At 42.4% G+C, this 23016-nt stretch overlaps 1 protein-coding gene across 1 annotated transcript in view; it reads left to right on the top strand.

The window, feature by feature from the left end:
* LOC117750368 (multidrug resistance-associated protein 4-like) overlaps positions 1-22405 on the top strand; it is a 33478-nt gene extending 11073 nt beyond the window's left edge. Inside the window, exons 20-31 of the mRNA XM_034561557.1 lie at positions 3404-3483; positions 9303-9453; positions 10432-10551; positions 10698-10808; positions 10912-11012; positions 12020-12211; positions 15224-15379; positions 18205-18294; positions 18754-18926; positions 19459-19564; positions 20839-20973; positions 22328-22405. Coding sequence (XP_034417448.1) covers positions 3404-3483; positions 9303-9453; positions 10432-10551; positions 10698-10808; positions 10912-11012; positions 12020-12211; positions 15224-15379; positions 18205-18294; positions 18754-18926; positions 19459-19564; positions 20839-20973; positions 22328-22405 — 1493 coding nt within the window. The remainder of the gene's footprint in view (positions 1-3403; positions 3484-9302; positions 9454-10431; positions 10552-10697; positions 10809-10911; positions 11013-12019; positions 12212-15223; positions 15380-18204; positions 18295-18753; positions 18927-19458; positions 19565-20838; positions 20974-22327) is intronic.
* The last annotated feature ends 611 nt before the right edge of the window (positions 22406-23016 follow it).

The raw sequence follows: 23016 nt of genomic DNA, 5'->3' as shown, positions 1-23016 counted from the left end.
GATAACTGTTCATGGAGTTAAAGGTTACCATTTCAAGAGTCACTGCACAAATGTCTTATTTGTTATTCTGTGAATGTGGTTTCTAACAATAGAGTACAGCGCTGGTGAATTATGATCGAAGGAGAGGCATTGTAGCTCTTCTGTATCAGCCCCTGAATGCCACTGCGCCATTTGAATCCTGTGTCTGTGTTATCTTTTGTGTTCTGTGGAAATAGTTGATTTCCAAGTTGGGGTTTTGGGTGATTGAAATCTTTAAATTTCATAACAATGCTATTTGATAAGAAGATATCTAGATGATTTTGATAAGACTACAGATTGCTTTTTCCTTGACTATATAAATTCACAGGACTTAATATATTCATGTTGCTCAGTTTTAGCAATATGTACAGTCTTATTACAGCTGTTCATCCAAATGTGATTCAGTTAGAGCAGCACAGACAGCGGTGGATGTGTTGAGCTGATGTTGATCCCTATAATTTAGTGTCATTGAGTGGGCTAATCCCCTCAGAGACTGCAGGCCAGGGCTTCAGCTCATCAGCACAGTCAAGGAGTGGAGTTTCAGTCAACACACACACACACACACACACACACACACACACACACACACACACCTCCACCGTCCCCCTTTCACATCGGCATAGTGGGCCATCTTCGTGCGAGGTGTCACTCAGTTGCTGTTGATGCAGGGAACATTAGATCTTCTGTAGTCAGTGATGTGAGATTCTAATTGTGTCTACACAGGCAATGTTTTTAATGTCTGTATTTCAGGTCTGGGATGCAAGAGTGTTAAGAGCAAAGTGGAAGAAGTACTGCAGAGTGGATGATGATATCGAGGTGTGTAAATTGAATGTGGAGATGGAGCCGTGTGTGTGTGTGCAGTATGGCTGATAGGGCTCCCCCTCGCTCGGCACTTCCACTATTTAATTGCATGAAAGGGAAGCAGAGGAGATTGCAGGAGCCTGGCGGTGAGAGCGAAGAGAATGGATTTAGAATGTATTAGTATTGGCAGCAAGGCGCCGGCGGTGGGAGGCTGCCCCAGGCCCCGAGGCCCTTCATGGAAGTGCAGGTGAGCTGTGCCACCTCCAGCCTTGGCAGCCCCCTCCCCAGTATTCCTTCATTATCGCACATGCCTGACTGAAAGGCCCCTCCAACTGCACTGGGGCCCACACATGGAGCGGTTCTGAGTCGTCCCCTTATCTTGATGTTTACAGGGAACAGCGATTTGCCACACGCTTTGCTCTAGCCGGACCCCACTGTTCCACTTCTTTAAGTGTGATTGGGGGCCCTGCTCACCTAATATCTCCACCTAAGGGGCCACCTTAGTTGGGAGGGCTTGATATTTCCTGAGCCTGAAAAAGTGGTGCAAATCACCCTTGGAGTCCTCGACCATGAGAAATTGTTTGATACTAATGCTGCTGATATCCTGAAACGTCTATACCCCTCTCGACACAATAGGTGATATTGTTGACAACCACCCATAGTGATTGAAGCCATTGTCCCATGCCGATCTTACCTCATAGGCATTTCCATGCAGTGAATGTCTTTGTGTAACTGCATCACTGTAATGTATCCCCTCTATAGTCTGCACAGGATAGAGAAGGGTCTTTACTTCATCCCCTCTGAAACTCTGTTAACTGAGCTGCTTGTCAAACAGCTGATAGCTGACTGATGTTCTCTGCTCTAACACCCTCTAACCATGGTATGATGTAACCCAGAGAAACCTATCCTTTTCTTATTGGCATTGTTTGTCAGATATGCATGAATGTAGGTCATCTAGGGCTTAGACAGTAAAATTACATAAAATATTATTGGATCTTCCGCAAACACAGTTTGACAAGTACTCCCCCCATTCCCAGACTAAAGCAGCAATATTCTCCACTAGTATAGTAGCAGCTCTACCCCCTTGCATGAACCCTCCCCTCAGGATGTCTGTATGCTAAAGGGGCACTCACACTGTGAATAAGATTAGTCTGCCTCCAAGTGTACAACATGCTTACGCCACTTGACTTTGAATCAGGACTGATTTGGAGCATTGCTGGATTGTTGCGGGGAATAATGCTCTGGCTGGGTTTATGCAATGGCTGTTATGGGGAGCCCGGCCTCGTCTGCATGCATGTTTTTAGGCGGGAGCGGCATTTTGGATAAAGCTGTAAGCTGCTTATGGCTGTGGAGAGAGGTGATTACAGGGCCCACCTCCGTAGGACTGACTGGGAGGCTGGGAGGCAACTTTTCGGTCACTGGTGCCAATGGCTCCGCCACGCCTCCATAGTGCCATGCCGCCACATTCTGCCAATGTGCCGCTCAGCCGTTCCCTCTCTCTGTCACGTAATAAGTCTCACCCCTGTTTCATGATCTGTTCTGTGAGCCTTGATAAACTCATCGACATGCTTGTGTGATTAGTGTCACTTTGTCAGGGGTTGTACACAAAATATGTGAGCGCTGCTTTATTGATATTCTCCTCGGATAGATATTACTGTTTGCTCAGTGATGTGTCACCTTGGGTTGCTGAAACATTATGACACCATTTTAGAGGCGCTTTAACAAGGAATACACCCTACACACAGCGGATCTACACAGCCTGTCCGTGACTTTTAACTTGAGTTCAGCCCCTGTAGTTGCAATACTGTATTTTTTTGTCTGCCGCTGAGAGTCTGAGGGCTTCCTTCGGGGACGGAGATAGAGAAAGCCTTTCTGACTTGCCTGCCTTTAGGTAGTGTAGTGTACGGATTTGCTATCACTGACCCCGGCAATACACAGTGTGTGAAAACAGCTGGAGTGTAATCGTATGTGCTGTGGGATCAGAACAGGGGAGCGAAGTTACTTCAAGAGTCACAATAAAGGGCCGCCACAGCACCTGCAGAGCACCAGTCAAAATAATGAACACCTGAGCAGATTGGAGGCAACTCAATTAATGCCGCCGACACTGCCAGTCAGAGCATAAAGGCAGGTACGCAGCTTCTGTTGCCTTTTGTTTCCAAACAAAAGGTTCTCTTGTGTATTCAGCCAAGAGTAGGGCAGTCTTTATAAAATGCTAGACAAATAATGATTCATTGTTTAATCTAGATAGACCTGTGTTTTTCTGCTGATATCACACTCAGTGTATAAACTCGTTTCTGTTATATTGGAGGGGACTTTAGTAACAGTTGCTCAATAGTCTAATGAGACTAGAAGGAAGAAAATATATTGAAACAAGATAAATATAGTTTTTATGGGTGCAGACTAGCTCAGGGATAAAGAATACATGTATATTTTTATTTTGCTTGGATATGTTCTTCCAATCGGTAATGATATGACTGGTTTAAGTTTTTTACCAAAAAACATAAAATTCCACTGTCAATTGTGTAATTCTGTCTTACATATATCTACTCTAATGCCATCTAATCTGTGCTTTTGTGTTTTCCAGGAAGAATCCTCAACAGGTTTTCGAAGGACATTGGTTACCTGGACTCTCTACTCCCATGGACGTTTGTGGACTTTATCCAGGTGAGTCTCACCTCGGCAGGTTTGGTCGCTGGCGCCGCAGCATGGGAAGGCCATTTCATGCCTGGCTAAACCTGCTTTGTGGTCCGGGTCCCCTAATCTGGAAACAATTACTGTAGGATTACCCGCCAGCGCGGCCCAGCGCCTGCACAGATTTAATAAAAGTGTGCACATAGGCTGAGGGCGTGGCTCCCTCAATGTGACACAACAGAAGCGGCATCTTGAGAGAATGTGTTTGGAGACTAAGCAAGACGATTGGGAGAGAGAAAGGTACCAAAGAGGAAATAAAGGCCACGGGATGATGGGGATGATATGGAGGAAAACAGTTGGGAGGAGAGGAGGGGTTGACAAGGATGATGTGTTGAGTGGCAAAGAGAAGAAATGTGAGCAGCAGGCGTACGATGTGAGCAGCAGGAGTGGAGCTGGAAGCGTGGTAGAGGGGAAAGGAGACAGGTCAGTTGGAACAGATCCAGAGCGGGACTTGCCCCTCTCAGTGCCACTCACCTAATGCTCCACAGTCTTATGGGCCTGGTAGCCGAGGGCCACCCTGGTGCATAACCAGGTTGGGTTACCAAATGCCACCCTGCCACCGTGACAGCCATCTCCCACGAAAGCCTGCGGAGATGAGCCAGCTCATGCACCTCGCACCACAAAGAAGGGAATGTTCGCTGCACAATTCGAGGTAGAGGAGCAGGCGTGGCTCTTTGGTTAGGGCCAAAGAATAGAACAAAGGCGTGCTGAAAACGAATCCCCCCTTCACAATGCCTGAGTGATGTTTGTGGCAGATACCCATCTCACAGTAGACAAAAGCCATCTTAAATGCTGAAAGCACAAAAGATCATATGCACAAAAGCTTTTTGTCTGCTATAGTTTCCCTCATTTTGATAATAAGGTGAATAATGGCTGGAGTAAAATAATAAGTTTGTAGAAGGCGCATAGGTCCATCTGAAAACACGTATTTACCCACTGTACACCATTTTTGACTTATCCATTCCACCATATAAGTTATTACATGTCTTATGAATCATGAAATACAAGACATTATACAATATAACCATGTGTCTGTATTGCAGGGAAAGCTAACTTTAAATAACTGAAGAGTAAACTGTCAGAATATGGCTGTATTTATCATAAGCACCTTATTTGCAAAGTGGGAAGTGATTGGGAGAGTGCACAAAGGTGGCATCCTCTGGACAGAACACTTTTGTTTGTGCTGCTTTCTGCTCTTGTTTGCAGGTGTCTTTCATGGAGCAGCCTTTAATGCTTTCAGGAAGGATGATTTTCACTCTTTTTTATCAAAGTATTAGCTGCGCAGAAAAGCTGCTGATCCTGACTATTGTTGCTCATTCACGGAGGGACATTTCCCCATAGTCATTGTTTAAATGGTTGTCAGGGGAGAATAAAGTGAAACTTCATAAACAATGCCCTAACTGGTTTATCTCCCTCTATGGGGAGAGGCCGCTTCTGTGTGGGGATTTGCACCAGAGCCTCCCCCTTTATGGTGGAGTAAGCACTTCACAGCCCCTCAGCACTGCCCCCATACCCGCCTAACAAGGGGATTCCCTCAAGCTGGGGGAACCTGGTTACACCCCAGAGCCCTATTTTCTTCACAGGTCTCATTTAGTACTAATTTAGTGTATTGGGGGAAAAGGCTCTTTCTCCTCTCTCTTTATGGTCAGGGGACAAAGACAGAAATGTCAATTAAAAACACCTCAGGCTTCGGGGACTGTCTGCTTTTGTGCAGACTTGACCTTTAAATCCTGGGTTGCCTCTATTTTCACAGAGGGGGCAGAGGAGGAGGGCAAGACAATGAGGGGTGAGTACAGAGGTCTTTCAGTGGAGGATTTTGTGTGAAGGCTCTTGACCAAGTCACATCACTAACTGTGAGGTCCGATAACTACATTCATAGGTCGTCTAAACCATCCATACAAATTCAGTTTGACAGCATGTGCATGCCAAGACACCAGATGACAGTTACTCTCATTTGAGTGGGATTTAGCCTGTTAATGGCATATGAAGATGCATAAACACTGGCTCATTTGCTTCAAGTGTGTGTGTGTGAGAAAAAGAGGGAGTGCATGTGTGTGGTTTGCAGACACAAACCCAGCACAGAAGACACACAAGCACACAGCAAAGATGGCCATTGTCGAAAAACACTTGCGGGTCGATCGTTGTGTGAGTCTGTATATTGTGGCACATTGTGTGTCAGGCTTTTTCACTGGCTTTGTGGGATATGAGATCTGCTGACGTAACCGTGAGTGCTGTAGGATGGGATTTCACCGGCTTTCTCTCTCTTCTGCTGGTGACAGAAGAAGTGAAGAATTCACTGGCTCCAGGCGTTACACAGGTTATACTGAGAAACACAGGAGATGGTCCTGTGTGGAAATATATAGGCTGTGCCATAAATCCCCTATGACATTGTTTTATGACACTGCCATTGTCTCCCTGGACACAGGGAAAAAATACAAGTGACCCAGAAAGATGAGAAGTCTAAAGATTAACTAGACTACTTGTTATAGGCACTTATTAGTCAAATTACTGTCAAAAATAAACCAGCAAATGGTGTGTGTGTGTGTGTGCTTATGGCTTTGCCTAACTGGCGACTCAGCAATACCACACATGGTCATTTGATGGCGAGCATTAGCCAGCAAAAGCTTCCAGTGTGTGTATGTGTGGTCTCCCATGATGCTGCGGTCCAGCAACTCAGCTGTTCTTACTCAGACATACAGGCCAGTCCAGGGGTCCATTGAGCCTGGGAACTTACATAACAAAGTCCCAATCTTATCTAGAATCTCACCTCATGTCAATATGATGAAGATAATGCATTCTTTGCTTTCTGTGAATGACTTTTGTATTTGTGAATCGCTGTTTTTGTACAAAAAAAATGTTTTTTTGTTGTTTTCTAGAGAGAGAGAGAGAGAGAAAGGAGCAATGACTGAATGAATGAATTTGCTGGACACAAGTGATTTATAGTAGAGAGTGAGAGAGAGAGAGAGAGAGAGAGTGAGAGAGAGAGACCGCATTTCAAAGCCTTTCTCTTATTTCCAAAATGGGGTTGGAAATCAGCAGCTTGACTGAGCCCAAATAAGTGACTTCTTTTACCTTTTCACAGCACACAAAAGCCTAATCCTAGGACTACTTGAGCCACCAATGTAGACAGCGACTGAGACCACCACAGTATGTGTCAGACCCTCCTCACCACACACAAAACACATTGACTGCAGCTTTATGAAGTGAAAATGGCCCAGAAAGAGAAAATGTGAAGGAGGTGTCCTCCAGTCATTTCTCCCAAAGAAAGGCCATAGCATCTGGGCATTTAATGCTAAAATAAAGCCCAAAGACAGAGTAGAATGGACTGGGTCACTTCTATTGTTCCGGGGCCCGAGTGGAACAGCCCTGTTTTGTTTCAGTACCACTGACCCTTGCAACTTATTGTGCCGCTCTGTCACGGAAAAGTGTGGAGTGAAAAAGAATTCCAACGATGACAGAGGACTTCTTTTGAGGAATTTCTTTGCCATGCTTTCCACTCATTTCCTGTTTTGTTTGCACTTTTCTTTTCCCTGTGGCAAATATTGCACACTGTCAGTAAATAAAGGGAGGATAAAAAAAAGGTTGTAAAAAGCGTACCGATTCTTCGTGTCCGGAGGGATGTTTAATTAAAGGCAAGTGTTTATTTTCTGCTGTGGAACAACAGTCGATATCATTGCTGAGCACAAATATAGCAATTAACTTCAATTTTCTGCATTTATTTTGACATCAAAGAGCTGATAGAATCATTGAGAACATAAAGCAATTAGGGTCAGCAGAAATCTCAATGGTCTTTGGACACAGCAGTGCGGCTAGTTGGCTTGAATGACTAAATCAGATGCGTGCGGTAGCTTTCTTTTCTTGCTAAAGAGCAATTAGTGGTAATTCTTTATTTAAACTGTTTGTATACAAAACCTTTCATCCTTTTATCCACTTTTATGTGCAGCGGGATGTGGCTTTGGGAGTTTTCTGTTCCTGTGTGGTTTAATTGGAGATATGGATGTAGTCCGGGGGGGTGAGGTGTATGCTTGTAGGATCACTTATCTAAATCATCTGTGTGTAGTGTGGGTGCGGGGGGGCCACGGTGTTCCCGATGCTGACATGATAAGCGCCAGACCACGCAAATGGATCACATCAAACAGGGCCTTGGCGACAGTGGGCCCTGGGGAGCAGGAGGAGGCAAGACTCCTATCTAATGGTTCCTGTTCCTCCTCTGTCCCCACAGATGACCCCACTGTCAGATAAGCCTGACTCGGACCTCTGTGGCCTGCGACTGAAATGGGCCCAATTAGAATTTAAGGAAACAATCGGCAGACATGAATGAGCAGTGTCACCAATCAGCAGCGGGAGAGTGAAAGAAAAATAGAAACATTTGATAAGACAGTTTCTCAGTTAATATTTGATCCCCTCAAGGGAAGGCTGGATAACATGCAGTAATGGCTCGTGGGCCACCATCTCACTTTGCAGTCTGGTAGCCTTCCATCAAGGCTAAGATTGAAACTTATGTACTGTGAAATTCTTGGGATCAGTTGTGCTCAGTAGCTCCCACCCACTGTCTGATTGTGTGGGCTCCACTACAGCAATGGTTAGACTAGTAATACCCTCTTATCTGAACTGCAAATGGAATTGAGTAGCTTTTCATCATGAAACTACACTGAAAGTGATCATGCTTAAATGTGTGCTTAAGTGGCAGATAACATCCGTAATTAAGGTGCTAAATTAAATTTCCATCTCTCTGGGCTAGTCTGAGACCACTGAAGGTAACAGTACGATCCTAATCTCCACGTTTTAGGATTCATCTCTTAGGATGTGTCTAATTTCAGGGTGTGAGGTTTCAATTTTATCATCTATCAATCGAATATGAAATATGTAACACGGTATACCTTTCAGTTGAGAAGAAATGGTCTCTCACATGTGCAATGGTGGAAGAAGTATTCACATGATTTATTTAAGAAAACAAGTAGCAATATCACTTAGTAAACACACTCCACTAAAAGTCCTATATAAAAGATCCTAGAGTAAAAGTATAGAAATATTGTCAGTAAAATGTGCATTGTATCAAATTATTAAAAGTACATGTACGGCACAAAAAGGGCCCACTGAGATATATATATATATATATATATATATATATATATATATATATATATATATATATATATATATATATATATATATATATATATTATTTATAAGATTAAATCTGTTTTTAAATACAGGGCAGGGTTGCATGCTTTGGTGTAGTCATTGCCGTCAATCCTGTTTAGGCAGCTCTGGTATCCTGGTCTAGATGTGTCACAGAGCCATTAACACGGGTGATGAGTCACTGTGTTGTTGAGGGCTGTGTGGTTTGAGTGTGATGTATCAGATACCCACAGTGTGGTTCCCAGAACCCTCTGCCAGTCACTGTGGCCATGCTTGTTGGCTGGCTGCTCTGCCAGGAAGGCTTACAGGCCAGAAGTGTTGAAGGGAAAGCCCAAGGGAGCCAAGGATATGAGCTGCAGTGGCCAAGTGGTAAATTCTCACCTGCTACTAAGTGAGAATTAGCGATGTGGTCGTTTTCCTTTCACACTGTGAGTCACATAACCTCAGTCCCACAACCTGCTGTTACCTTCCAGTATGTCTGTGATGGTCTCACACTAATACAACTGAAAGAGTCTTTCTTGTTTAGCCTTAAGAAGAAATAGGCCTCACTGCCTTGATGGTAGCCCACACAGCAGCAGTGGAGCCTTTGACTCGGATGCTGTTTAGATGAGTTAGTATTGTGTTCCTTTCTATTTCTCTTTCTGTCACAGGTAATGCTACAAGTCATCGGAGTGATTGCAGTAGCTGCCGTCATCATCCCTTGGATCCTTATTCCTGTTGTTCCTCTACTTGCTGTCTTCCTGTTTCTGCGATGCTACTTCCTGCAGACCTCTAGAGACATCAAGCGCCTAGAGTCTACCAGTAATTTCTTTTTTTGGTGGTGGGGTGGGCATGTCCATTTGTGGTAAGAGACAAAAGCAGACCACAGGAATGCTAATAGACCATTGAGGAAAGCCATGGTCATTAGCATAAAGGCTAAAGGTGGCGGTGGCCTATGGCTCGGCCACACGCAGTTTCCTCAAGAGACGGGAGTTCATGACATCACATACAATGGGAAAAATGCCAAGTGGGCATGACTAGGCCATCGCAGGCTTTATTTCATCTATTTTATTCTGGGCTGAGAGCCCAAATGCACTTTGGCCAACAGGTTCTATCATCTTAAAGAACAAGAGTTCCATTAAATAGCCCAGAGGAAACATTTAGGTTTTGTCTTTGGTTTTGTAAGCTTAACAAATGGCAACAAAAGACCACTCAATTGAAACCTTTCCCAAAATCCAAACTCTTTGACATTGGGGACATATTGAATATTTGTATGATGCAGTACATATTGCACTATTGAGTTTCTTTGTTTTTGCCTTCTGAAAGTCAATATATATATTGAGACGAAAACCCCTAAACGTCAAGTACAAAGTGACTGACTAGCTCACTTAAAATTACAGACTGTTGAAACATAGAGTAATAGTAATAAAAGCAGGATATTTAAAAGCAAATATGTTCAAACTCTTCAAAACTGTTCTAAGAATAGAATAAGAATTGCATTTGTGTTGAAGAATGACATTTGTTTAGATGCATAGATAGTGGATTTTTACAGATTCAAGGATCATTTATTGTCATTACTCAACACAGAGTTGCATAACAACATGTAGTTGTTGCCCATTTGCTGCAAAAGTAAAAAAACATGACAAACATTTTGAATTAGCATTGAGACACATGCAAACAAAATGGTTTTCTTGCCAATATTTGACATCAGGGACACGTTGTTCATCAACTTTGATTATGTTTCATTGATGCATGTTTGATCAAATGCTAACTAACCGATGTGTTGTATATGTCTTTAAGCTCGCAGTCCCGTATTCTCCCACCTTTCATCCTCTCTCCAAGGACTGAGGACCATCCGTGCCTTCAAGGTTCAGCAGAGGTTTCAGCAAACGTTTGATGAATATCAAGATCTTCACTCAGGTGAGATTGAAAAATTATATTTCAGTTAAGGGTAATAACTTTTTATCAAACCCATTCAAAGCCCTTCAGGCTAATGTTAATTAGCAATATTTAGGCTGGAGAGATTACACGTATTATATAATCTGTTTATTTTTGTTTGTTAACAGAGGCCTGGTTTTTATTCTTGACTACGTCTCGCTGGTTTGCCGTCCGTCTTGATGGAATTTGCTCAATTTTTGTCACCATCATTACTTTTGGCTGCCTTTACCTCAGGGATGGTATGGACTTTGGCTAAACCCTGTGACACATTGTTGACATGTGAGACTTTCTTAGTGAAACTATGATGATACAATCCTGAATGTATGTGTACTCTGTTTTCAGGACTGGAACCAGGTTCAGTGGGGTTGGCTTTATCTTATGCAGTGACACTTACAGGCATGTTCCAGTGGGGCGTCAGACAGAGTGCAGAGATCGAGAACATGGTGAGAATATTTACATTTGAACACTTAACAATTTATATTTTTTCCTGATATCATTAAACTCATTCATGAGAGAGAGTTCTATTTACCCAAAAATTCAACAAACAATTTATAAAATATGTGACGTGAGGTCAACAGAACTTAACTCATAATAGCTGATTAGACACTATTTTAAGCAGAGGGATAACATAAAATAAAAAATATGATTAGTCTATAGCTATTTTAGCAATCAACAAAAGTACCAACAAACCAATGTAGTCTAAAGAAATAAACAAAATCTATAAACTAAAAATCCCCCCATGAGGTGGCTGGCACTTGGTACATTCTAAATGGCCACTTTATTAAACAGCTCTGCTTCAAAGGGTGCATCTCTTGCCCCAGCATGACCAGATTTCCCCCCAGCAGTAACAACCAGCAGCGGTATCCTCAGCACTGAGAACTCAAAGAAAAATTAATTACAATGATTTAAGGCAAATTTATCTAAAGACAAAGTAAAGCACAACTAAATGCTTGTGCTACAAATATAAACTACATGAACTATAATTACCATGGTACTAAAGCCATGTGTCATCACTGAACTGTTTGCTGATGGGTGTGCACTAAGCACAAAGTCAACAAAATCAATAAGGACAAAATTAACTAAGTGTTTAATTAATTGAGTGTAAACTTAAGAAAATTAAGACCTATTAAGAGACTCTAAAGAAAGACACAGCTAAGCTTTGTGGGAAATGTAGGCTTCAGTGTTTCTGGACTCCAAGACTAAAAGATATCTTGTGTCGGCCTCTTCTGCTTTTGGCCAATGTATTTTAGTTATGGAAGTGCAATACTACATTACTGAAGTACTCCTATAAAACACCAATGGCTAAATATGATTCTTTTTATGATGGTTACATTTGAAATACCAGTAGGACATGTTGTCATATTTACTTGTCATGTGTACTGAAGATAAAAGGTACTGCCATTTTCAGTAGTTTCAAGTGATCAAAAGAGCATTGCTTTATCTTTTGCAGATGACATCAGTGGAGAGAGTGGTTGAGTATGCAGAGCTGGAGAGTGAAGCACCCTGGGAGACGGACAAACAGCTGCCGAAGGATTGGCCCAAGGCAGGGTCCATCACTTTTGACAGAGTCAACTTCTCTTACAGTGTCAATGAGCGTTTGGTCCTGAAGAACCTGACTGTCGTCTTCTCATCCAGAGAAAAGGTCATTGTCTTTATTCCCACCTGTGCATGCTTACTGGTGTGCACAGCCCGCGACTTAGGTTTATATGCAGCTGGTGTAGAAGGCGTGATATGATTCTTTTTTATGTGGCATTATTTTCAAATCAATTATTAAAGGGACACCGTATTGTGCTGCTGGATCTTCAGGACTATACCATTTGTGATTCATGGAATACATATCATGTAATTAAGACTATTCAAGTGGATCCATTTGTTCCCAATTTGCATTTTGAGCTACCTGACGGTGACAACTGTGTATTCACTATGAGAGGAGAGGAGAGGCCAAGGGAGATGGGCGATGGTGGAGAGAGAGAAGCAGAGGGAGATGGTTGAGGATGATTGAAATTGTGTCTAATGCAGGGGGTGTACTTTGCATGGCTATGGTTGGCCAGGGCGGCTGATTTCACAATGGATGGGTTGATAAGTGTAGAGGCCCTGGCTCTGACAGCCCATGGGAGGGATCTCTGTCACATGCCATGGGTGTCAAAGGCTTAGTGCATCCTGACAGTTCCCCTGACACCCTTTCACAAGGAAACCTACACCAACAGTACACAATCCATTCACTCACTACAGTCACTTAGTGTACATAATCATATAAAAACACACAACTCACTGCAACACCACAGTGGATCTTCCATTGTTATTATCTACACCAGGAGGATCATGTGATTGGTTTTGTGTGTGTGTGTGTGTGTGTGTCCACACCCTTGTCTGTCCAAGGCTAATCTCGCATTCTGCTGCAGAAAACAGCATAATATTTTGGGTGGCGGTGGCCATTTATGGCTGCATCTTCCAGTACCTCTTGGGTTTTTGGTGTCTCCCACTTTCTCAAAACACCTTTTAATGCCTCTTTTATACTGCCATTGACTGCCTGCTGGCTCCTCACTTACAACTCTTAACTGTCCCCTGGCTGGTAGGGGCCGCTAATGATAACTTAGTTGAGTGCATTGCCGAACTACAGCCGCTACACAGTGGGGTATTTTCTTAGACAGTGTGTTTGGCTAACATCAAACGGAACTACCAGTACACATACTGTTGCCACTGCTATGTGGGCAGACAGATTGGTGAGTTTAATTTTGTTTGTGGCATTATTGTATGTCTTATACGACAATTTCATGATTGCCTGCATAGATTGCCGCTTGCTTTTGAGGTTGAATGAAGTGTGTTTTACAATGCCTTATAGCCCATGTGTGTCTAGATGGGTGGGCTGTAGCCATTTAATCACATAATACAGCAGTGGTAGTTGCAGACACACCTGGTGGAGATCTACACAGAGTACACCTTTTTAACTTGGTGAGAAATGGCTTAGTAAGGGTGTATTACTCATCTCTAAGATCGATAATGCACAGTCCTTCGCTTTTCCATTTTGTCATGCTCCAGTTAAAATGTAACTGCAGAATATGGTTTATTAAATTAAATTTGCTTGTGTGAAATGAGATGGGGAAAAGTAACACGTGAAAAGCACTTTTTCTTAGTTTGATAAATGAAAGCCAAGGAAAGGGGCCGATCCATGCGGCTTCAAGTGCATTGCGAGACGGTTCTTTTGAGAAAAACTATTTTGGTAATTTTTTCAAATAGCTTTGTTTTCATTCACTGCCAATCAGGAATTAGTGTGGCATTCTTATAGTGCAGATGGAGATGGATGGAGAGGAATATAAAGCCTCTGGATTTGAATCTTCACTTGTGAATCCCACTTGACCCACTAAGAGGAAGTTAACTTGATCTAGTACACCTACTAACCGGTCACAATTAGAATTTGTGCAATACTTGATTTATGACCAAATACCTCTAGCCTAGTTATGTTGTGTTTAGTGGGAATTAGCTAATATGAGCATGCTAAGATGCTAAAATATGACGAAGATGGTAAACATTATGCCTTTAAAGAATAAGACTCATTGTGAGTATGTTAGCATGCTGACGTTAGCATTAAGCTCAAAGAAATCAACCATGCATTAAAATACGCAAAGGGCTCCGTTGGTGGGGGTTGGTGTGTTCTGATGTGGGCTAATTGCTTCCGGTATAGTTAAGACGGAAGTAACAGATTTGTGAATTTGAAGTATTCTCATATGCAAAAATGCTGCTCAGCGGCTTATAGTACTGACAGAAAAGACTCTCAGAAGTTAGCAGAATGACAGCAATTTTGCCTTTCATAACAAGTTTGTGGTAAGCTGTTGAGACACTGTTTACCTGGTACAAAGTAATTTACTAGGAATGTGTGCTTGCAGGTCTTGCTGGATGATGTCACTGTGGCAATAGGCCTCATTCAAAGGAATGAGAGGGCTACATTTCTTCATGCAGGCCTCCGCTCACTGAACACAGCCTTTGTCTAACGTCCTGATTGGTTGGCTTGTACAGTACATGATATACACAGACACAAACAGATCAGTGGTTAAGCCTATGAAGCTCATAGAGCCGTGTTTAATGATTTCACCAGTTATCATAGAACTGGAGTTATGGTGAGTAACTAAAAGTTCCCAACCTACAGACGTGACCACTGTTGTACTATTAAATGAGCACTTTATAGACTAAAGAACACTTTAAAATAGCTGCCTTGAATCATAAACATGCAAAAGGTCCAAAACAAAATGATGCTGATGGTACAAAGATGGGTTTGTCTGATGCCATTTTATTAAGCTTAAAAATTATACAACTAATATATGAAAATATTGTTAGTTTTGCAATGTGACTAATACATGTTCAAAAGCTTAAATCATTATTGTTTTAAATGTCTAGCATTTTCTACACAAAATGTCAAAAAAAGGGATTTGTTATACCTGCTTGTAGAATATAATGTTTTCCATTAATCTTTTTTTGTATCAACATACAATACAAGTAGTTATATTGTACTTAGCCATATGACATGTTCTTCTGTGACATGACACAATGAACACAAGTATTAATTAATAACCCGAAGAAGCATGATGATAATGTCTTTTTCTGTGAATTTGTGGAATTTTCTACCAATATAAAAATAGCTCTGATTTCTCCACTGTAGGTTGGCATCGTTGGACGCACTGGTGCTGGTAAAAGCTCACTGATCTCTGCCTTGTTCCGGCTGGCAGAACCTGAGGGAAGAATAATGATTGATGGTTTTCTGACTTCTGAGATTGGTCTGCACACCCTCCGCCAGAAAATGTCCATCATCCCACAGGTGCCCTTTTTAAATTGCTCAGTCTCAGCTGTTCTGTCTTGACATATAAAATGGTATACTAATGGTTAACTCATACTAAAATATGAGACATAATCATATATTAGAACCTATGTACAGCAGTACAGCATAATAATAGGTTGCATTTAATGTCTTTGTCCTTTTCTAAAACGGCTGGACCTTTACTTTAACTTCTTCTGTCCTTCTTTTGATTTCTCAAGAGTGAGAAATGTCAGATAAACACTGGTAACAGACACCTTCATGATTTGGCCCTTTTTTTCTCATACGCCTGGCTTTTAAAAAGCTAAAACAAGTGAGTAAATGTACAGTCGTCTCTCAGGGGATTTTTGAAAGTGAGACAAACGGATGCCTTGAGACAGTTTAACTTTATTTCCGCTTCTTGAAACTGATACGGCATTAAGAAAATGCCAGCCTGCGGGTGAGTGTCAGCAGAGTGGAGGGAGGGGAGAAGACTCCCACGGCCTGTACTGTGAAGAGAGCAGTTCCCCATCCCTGACAGAGGATTAGCCCTCTACCCCCCAAACATGGGAAAGCTGCTTAGAAGAAGTCTCCCCCATCCTCACAGTCAGAGTCCCCTTGTACACCGTCACTTAGCCCAAGTCTCAAACATTTCAAGGGTGCAGCCAAGATGCCCAAAAACAGTTTCATTAATGCTTTTCAGTGGATTTGATAGGTCTCTGGCATTGCTACTACTCCAGATAAAGTTTTACTTCCTCATCCAAAGTAGTTTGAGATGGATGTGATGTGTGTTTGATGTGATTTTGTTTACTCTTTCTGTTTCTCCATGGAGAGACTTGCAAAAAGTGGCAGCTTACCAGTCAGAAGTTTAACTGCATGCCAATCTGTATCACACACTGAATGTATTGCAATTTTATGATATAAGTTCTTACCAGTAGAGTTTATCTGTATCATGCTCTTAGTTTTATACACGTGTATAGGCCAAGTCCCTTAGATTTACACTAATCCATCTGAAAGCCTTTATATTCTCCTCTGAAATGTCAGAGATGAAATGATATTCAGTCAGCCTTTAAAATGGAAAATAAAATCTTGATATAAATTGCTAGTTGCGTTACCCTTTCATGTGGAATTTTGAGTGTGATATGTATACTATACATTGCCAGTGTGTAGTTTCATTATTTGCCAACTACAGATTTGATTTTGATAAGCACTTATTAGCATAGTGCGTTTAAAAAAAAAAAGAGGATCTATTTCAGTTTCTATTGAATTCTCAGAAATGACTTAGAAAAAAAATATTTTTGTGGCAAACACAGAGCTTAGAATTGGTGGAGCACATAATCGGTCCATGGAAAGCTGTGCTTGAAAGAAGTTTTTCTGACCGAACATTGAATCCTCAATTAATGTGTGTCACAAAACTAGTTTGAATTGGGACTTCAGTTGGCTTTATGACAAGGCGGTATTTTGGTGACAGAAGGAAAAGCTCATTGGAAGTAAAGAGGTGTAACATTTTTCTAAGGCACAGGTAGCAAGCATGAAAGTCCTGCAAGCTTTACTTTTTTCCTGAGTTTTCTGACTGTATTTGAGAGGTGTGTGCTGCATAAATCTGTGTGCATACATACCTGAGTTTATGCTTGAGTGTTTTTTCACCACAGCCCTGGGTGCTGACCTGTAAATGAGCACAGATGAAAGTGTGATAGTGAGTCACACTAGAAGTACTGTAACCTTAACGCAAGACACTCGCCTTTCAGACCCATTGTGTATTTTTCTCTTTCTCCTGTTCTAATCTCAAATTTGCCAGGTAAACAATACCTATCTTGATTTGAAATTAGATTAATGTGTTGAGTAAACTTAAGTTATCACGTTTGGCATTACTGTTGAGGATACAGTTGAAGTCAGTTTTTCTTCTGGGCATTTACTTACTACGCGTCACCTCTATTGTTGTGATAGACTCTGCCATATCTCTCGAAAGCTTTTTTTAAATCATCACTATAACCATTTAAGTGTCATAAAAGCTGTGTTATTTTTCAAAGAAAAGCGCAGCTGTATTTGTTCACTGAAGGGAAAAAAAGCCATATGAAAAGCTTATCTACAGCAGCTCTGTACCACGAGAGGCAGGACGGTGTCCGTATGACGAGCTGGGAGAGTCCTCCAAAGTTTTTTTTCCAGTCATCTCTTCAACACTGGATCGGCATTTATGAATAAATATCTGCGATGCCGGCTTGCTCCTGTTTATCAGGTTTACTGCAAACAGAGTGGCATGTTGGAACAACGCATTAGGACTCGCAGGCTCGTTCTTCGGCTCTGTAATTGAGAGCTTTATTTACTCTCTTAAAGATGACTGTCAATGAAAACTGATACAGGTGTGTGTGGTGCAACATAAATCCATATCTTGGACATCCTAGCTATCTGAGATCTGAGGCGGTCCTTATATGAGGATAGTAAACTGATACGATAACCCCTTGTGACAAATGCTTGTGCAGTAAAGATGTTACTTTTGGCATTTTGAGATTATCATTTCTAATACAGCTACTGTATGAAAGCCTTTGTCTCGTAACAGTGACTAGATGGCACTTTTTCTGCCATATTCAGACAATGTCGCACAGTTATTATCCACCAACGCCAGTGCACAAGTGCTCGTTTTCCAAGTGAAATGATCAACTTATTGAAGCATATTTGGCAAGAGCATTGAATAGAACTCCTGAGTGTAGCAAGTCCTTTGTGAACATCTTCCCCTCAAACATTGCCTAGCGGCGCTCTATAAAGCTTGTCTTAACCCTTTCATACATATTCCCTCTTGTCATTATCTTAACTGGCCACGGCCTTCTCATTCTATATCCATCTATCCACAGGACCCAGTTCTCTTCACGGGCACCATGAGGAAGAATCTGGACCCTTTCAGGCTGCACACAGATGAGGACCTGTGGAATGCACTCCAAGAGGTACTCCAGCGTGGCTCTGAATGATTCCCCCTCGCCGGCCCAGGGGGGGATCCCTCTGTCCCGCTGTACAATGCTGCCATTCAGCCTCCCTGCTCGCCACAAGTCATGGGGGGAAATCCCATTAGGGCCATGGGGCCCAGCTCAATGTGCGGCTTGTAACTGGGAACCATTGAAAATGCTGGGGGAGATGTGTTTGGGCAGTCAGGCCAACCAGGATGAAGGCTCCCCCCACAGTGAAGGGCTTCAGCTCCTGGTCCTGCCTCTGAATGGGTTTGGTGGCCTGGATTAAAGCTAGAGGCTGGCCACAAGAGAGCACTGGCCAAGGTCATCAGTGGTCCTGGCCCTGTATTGTGCCAGGCGGTTAATGGGTGTGTTTAGATAGCTCTTTAAAGACATCCCCACAGGATGCCTTTATGAAGGGGTAATGAAGGGTTGGGGCTCTGCTCTCCCTCTCTGCAGGTGCAGATGAAGGGCGTAGTGGAGGACCTGCCCAATAAGTTGGAGACGGTGCTGACTGAGTCTGGCTCTAACATCAGTGTGGGCCAGAGGCAGCTGGTGTGTCTGGCCAGGGCCATCCTCCGGAAAAACCACATCCTCATCATTGATGAGGCCACAGCCAATGTGGACCCAAGGTCAGGTGACACTTGAGTCTACAAGTAAAACATCTGAAATCAATGTCTGAACACTCCTTTTTACTTGTTGCTATACTGTAAACTAATGCTACTCCAGATGTTTATTTAGCTCGGTTTAATAACACTGTAGCACCACTGTTATACACACCAAAATTATTCCCAAAATGTTCATGGAATTCTGTAAATAACTCAATAGCACATAGAACAGATGCACACATTTAGCCTTCCTGCAGTTAACTGTCAATAAATAATAAAAACAATTATGCTTTTTACATAACTTATACATCAAAATATGATGTGGAATTGGTTTGGTATTGAATCCCAATCTAAAGAATTGACAATAAAAGTAAAAATAAGCAGAACCTATCGTTGTTAACATAAGGAGCGCTGCTATCCTTTGTTGTTTATACTGACTACTGCACATACCTCACTGCTGATGAGCCATTGTTCAGTGTGAAGTAAAACCCCCTGCCCAAGGGTTTGTAGGAAGCAGGTTTTTTGTGCTGAGGTGTTGTGTTCCATGCTCCTTTAGAACTGACGGCCTCATCCAGCAGACTATCCGGGACAAGTTTCAAGAGTGTACAGTCCTCACCATTGCTCACAGGCTCCATACTATCATTGACTGTGACAGAATACTGGTAAGTAAGAATGCAGCAAATGGCCATTGTCCAACAAAAATATGAACAGCTAGAAGTTCAGAGCGTTCAGTCCTAACATTTTGCGAAATCCCTTCACAAACTTGTTCTATCTTTTCAACTATGATAAATTAAGCACCCATTGTGTACAGAATATGTGGTAGAAGGGGAATTAGCCTGCACAAACAGACACCTCGTATTCACTCTCACTGCTGTACGTCAAACTCACCTGAGGTTCAGAGTTAACAAACACCTCTTCCTTTCTTTTCAAGAAGCCTACCGTACTGTCTTTAGAGATGCGATCCACTTCCTCTTTATTGCAACAGCTGGGCGGATTTCTCGCTCACAGCTTTCCCTCTCATTGAGCCTTGGCTCGGGCCACTTGATCTTTGGCCCTTTCCTGCTACTGCCTGCAGAGGTGCCAATTAGTGCCATTTGTGGCAGCATTTGTTAAGCGTCTGTGGAGGATAGGGCACGACCTGGTGGCTGCTCGGTCACTGAGAGGGTGGCTGAGAAAAGCCAAATGTCACACAGCGGGGACTGTTTCACACCTACACTCGTGTTAAATGCCCCCAGATTGTTGCACACTCTAGGAGAACTACATTGGGGCCCATCTGAATTGCCGTGTCCAGATTTTAAGTTGTGCCGTATTTAGACGCAGAATGCTTTCCAAGATACAAACCGCATCTCCTAGTAGCTGGTCGATTTATAACAGCAGCTGCAGAAGTCTCCCTTTAAAAACTGGGCTTTAGCGATAACACACTGCTCGTCATTGCTTTAAGGGCATCAAGCTTGTTAAAATTTGTCTATAATATAATTGTAGTCTTTTTCAAATTGCTTGAATTGGCACTATTCTTTGTGTGGTTTATACGGCATGTGATGACACAGAAATGATGGTAATTTTCTAGTGTCTGAAAGGTGTGATTGTTGGATTTGACTGAGGACCACCCCTGAGCCGCTGAAATGCCACGATAAACACATGGATAGATCCCTGATCTTCAGTCTGTCAGAGTCAGCGTACTAGACTTTCACACTGCTAACAGGCTAAGCTTATTGTCCGTGGCCCTGTCGAGCACAAACAGGCACCGGTGTTTGTCGTCGCATGAGTCACATGAAATGGATGGTTCCAGTGTGCAGAGAACTAGTGTTTCCCCATTCATCTTGCCTGTCTGCATGCATAACTCAGCAGTGAAACAGCTGAAATGTCAGTTTTCCCCAAAGTAAAGTATACAGGCAGTGACACACACTCACACCCAGCATTGTATGTGTGATTGCAGGTTCTGGATGCCGGCAGGATCCAGGAGTATGACGAGCCATACGTGCTGCTCCAGAACCAGGAAGGGCTCTTTTACCAGATGGTCCAACAGACAGGCAAAGCGGAGGCCGCCTCCCTGCTGCACACAGCCAAACAGGTAACCACACCCATCTTTGTCCCAGGACGGGGCTGTCACTAAATAGAGTCCAGCCAGGGCACACTAATCCCAGACTCTCCCTCTAACTCCAGACTTCATTGCTCACCTCCAAATGATACAGTTAAGCAAGAGGAGATGTGCATTACCCTGACAATGCAAAGACACTTGATTATCATTTTAATTTAAAGTGCCTACTTGGAGCATTGCAACACCATAACATTAATTTCGAGAGAGAAATTGTCCCCTTTGTAGATTTACATCCTCTGATTTTATCCAAGAAACTCTCCGTATCATCTTTTTTTTCTCATAATGTAAATTTGAGATCATTTTAGAGATGATTCTAGAAAAGCAGCTTTCTTTGCACTATATCTATTTGGAAATATTGGGTTTAACTTCATCGTGATTTGGGATAAACTTTCTATGGGGATTACTGTAATAGAGAATGTCCATATTTTTTCCCTGTGAAATTCATTTGTGATGTATTTCCCCTTCAGACACTGAGCAGATAAGAGCCAGCTATTCATTGTTCAATTCCATTTTATGTGCATCTGTCTGGGCATACAGATACCATATTGCAACTTCAAACAGGTCTTTGTGAAATAAGAAAAAAGTAGGCATCATTTCATTTTCTTTCTGTCCCTCGCACAAATTTATCAGCGGAACTGTATCTTCTCAGCCAGAGGAGTGAAATGAGTAAAATACTGATTTCAAAGACTCAGCACAGTGTGGTATTATTTGGTTTCGTCTTACCCTGCACACTGGCGGATTGGTAGTGACATTGTTCAATCCCTTACGTTTTCCTTTCTTTATTGTAGGGTGCTCTCCTTAGATCAGATTACTGCAGCATCCATAACTGTCTAGCACCACTTATTAAATACTGAGATGGTCCACATGTTGTGTGTCAAGTTTCTATAGTTGTCAGTCAAGGTTTAAATACATTCAATAATCTGATATCAACCTCTAGCTCCTTTGTCCATGTTGAAAGAGAATCCCAGAGTAGACGGTACATCTCATGCTGAGGCCAACCTGTTTTCACCCGTTTGCCTCTCTTCCTCAAACTTTCTGTCATTGAAATCGTTGGTCTGTCAGAGCCTCTTTGTGCTTAGCAATCAAGCCTCCTGTAGACACTTTGAGCAAACACACAAGTCAAAATGAAACAAATAATTTCCGTGATTTTCTCTTCTCCTGTGAATTTCACAGCGCTAAATAAGCCACGTTTGCACGCTTCAGCGGGTGACAAATCCCTTCACCCGGCTCCGACTGGATCTGTCATGAATCCCGCCTTAACAGATTGTAGCTTAGATTGGACTGTGTGCTTGTGTTCTGTGACACTGCTTCCCTGATGCACTTCCAGGTTTACATGAACAAAAAGCGGGTGACAGACGTGCGCTGTGCCGAGGACATCTGTGTCATCTTCGAGACGTCTCTTTGACGGTTTGGAGAGACGCTGTGGCCCTTGTGCTCGCCATCACTGACCAAATCTTCACCAGACATTGTGATATTCCTTCCTTCCAGTATATTAAAATGTGTTTAGTCTCCCAACAGGCAGAGCGTAGCGCGTGCTGTATTAGATTGGCGTAGTCCTTTGGTGTGGAACAGAAAAGGGGCAAGTATCTGAGGCAGGGGCGCACCTTTATTGACAGCATATAACTGCATGGCTGTTTATTGATTACACCCTGCTATGTTTATGTATGTGTTCCGGCCTCTTGGGTAGCTTCAATCCTGCACTGGTGCTTAAAAGAGTGCAGATATTGGATGTGTTTATCCTGGTGCAATAAATTATTGGTGGCTTAAATTATTCTTGAGGCAAACATTGCTTGGTAGAAGGAGTCTTTTCATTATTTGGAACATGCTTGAAAAGACAAAGAGAACCTCAGAGGAGACGGCCTTGTTTTCAGTAATTATTGTGCCTTAACCAGACTATTTATTTGTTTGTAATTGCACTGTTTTAATTAAGTAGTCTTCCAGCACGTTGATGATAGTGGTTTAATGTCTACCTCAGCTCTTGTCAGGGGAGAATAGTAAAGTTTTAAATGCAAAATG

The sequence above is a fragment of the Cyclopterus lumpus genome, chromosome 21 (genome assembly GCF_009769545.1).
Source record: "Cyclopterus lumpus isolate fCycLum1 chromosome 21, fCycLum1.pri, whole genome shotgun sequence".
In the NCBI taxonomy this organism is placed as follows: Eukaryota; Metazoa; Chordata; class Actinopteri; order Perciformes; family Cyclopteridae; genus Cyclopterus; species Cyclopterus lumpus.
The sequence above is the reverse complement of the archived record's forward strand: the minus strand, read 5'-3'. Positions and strand labels throughout refer to the sequence as shown.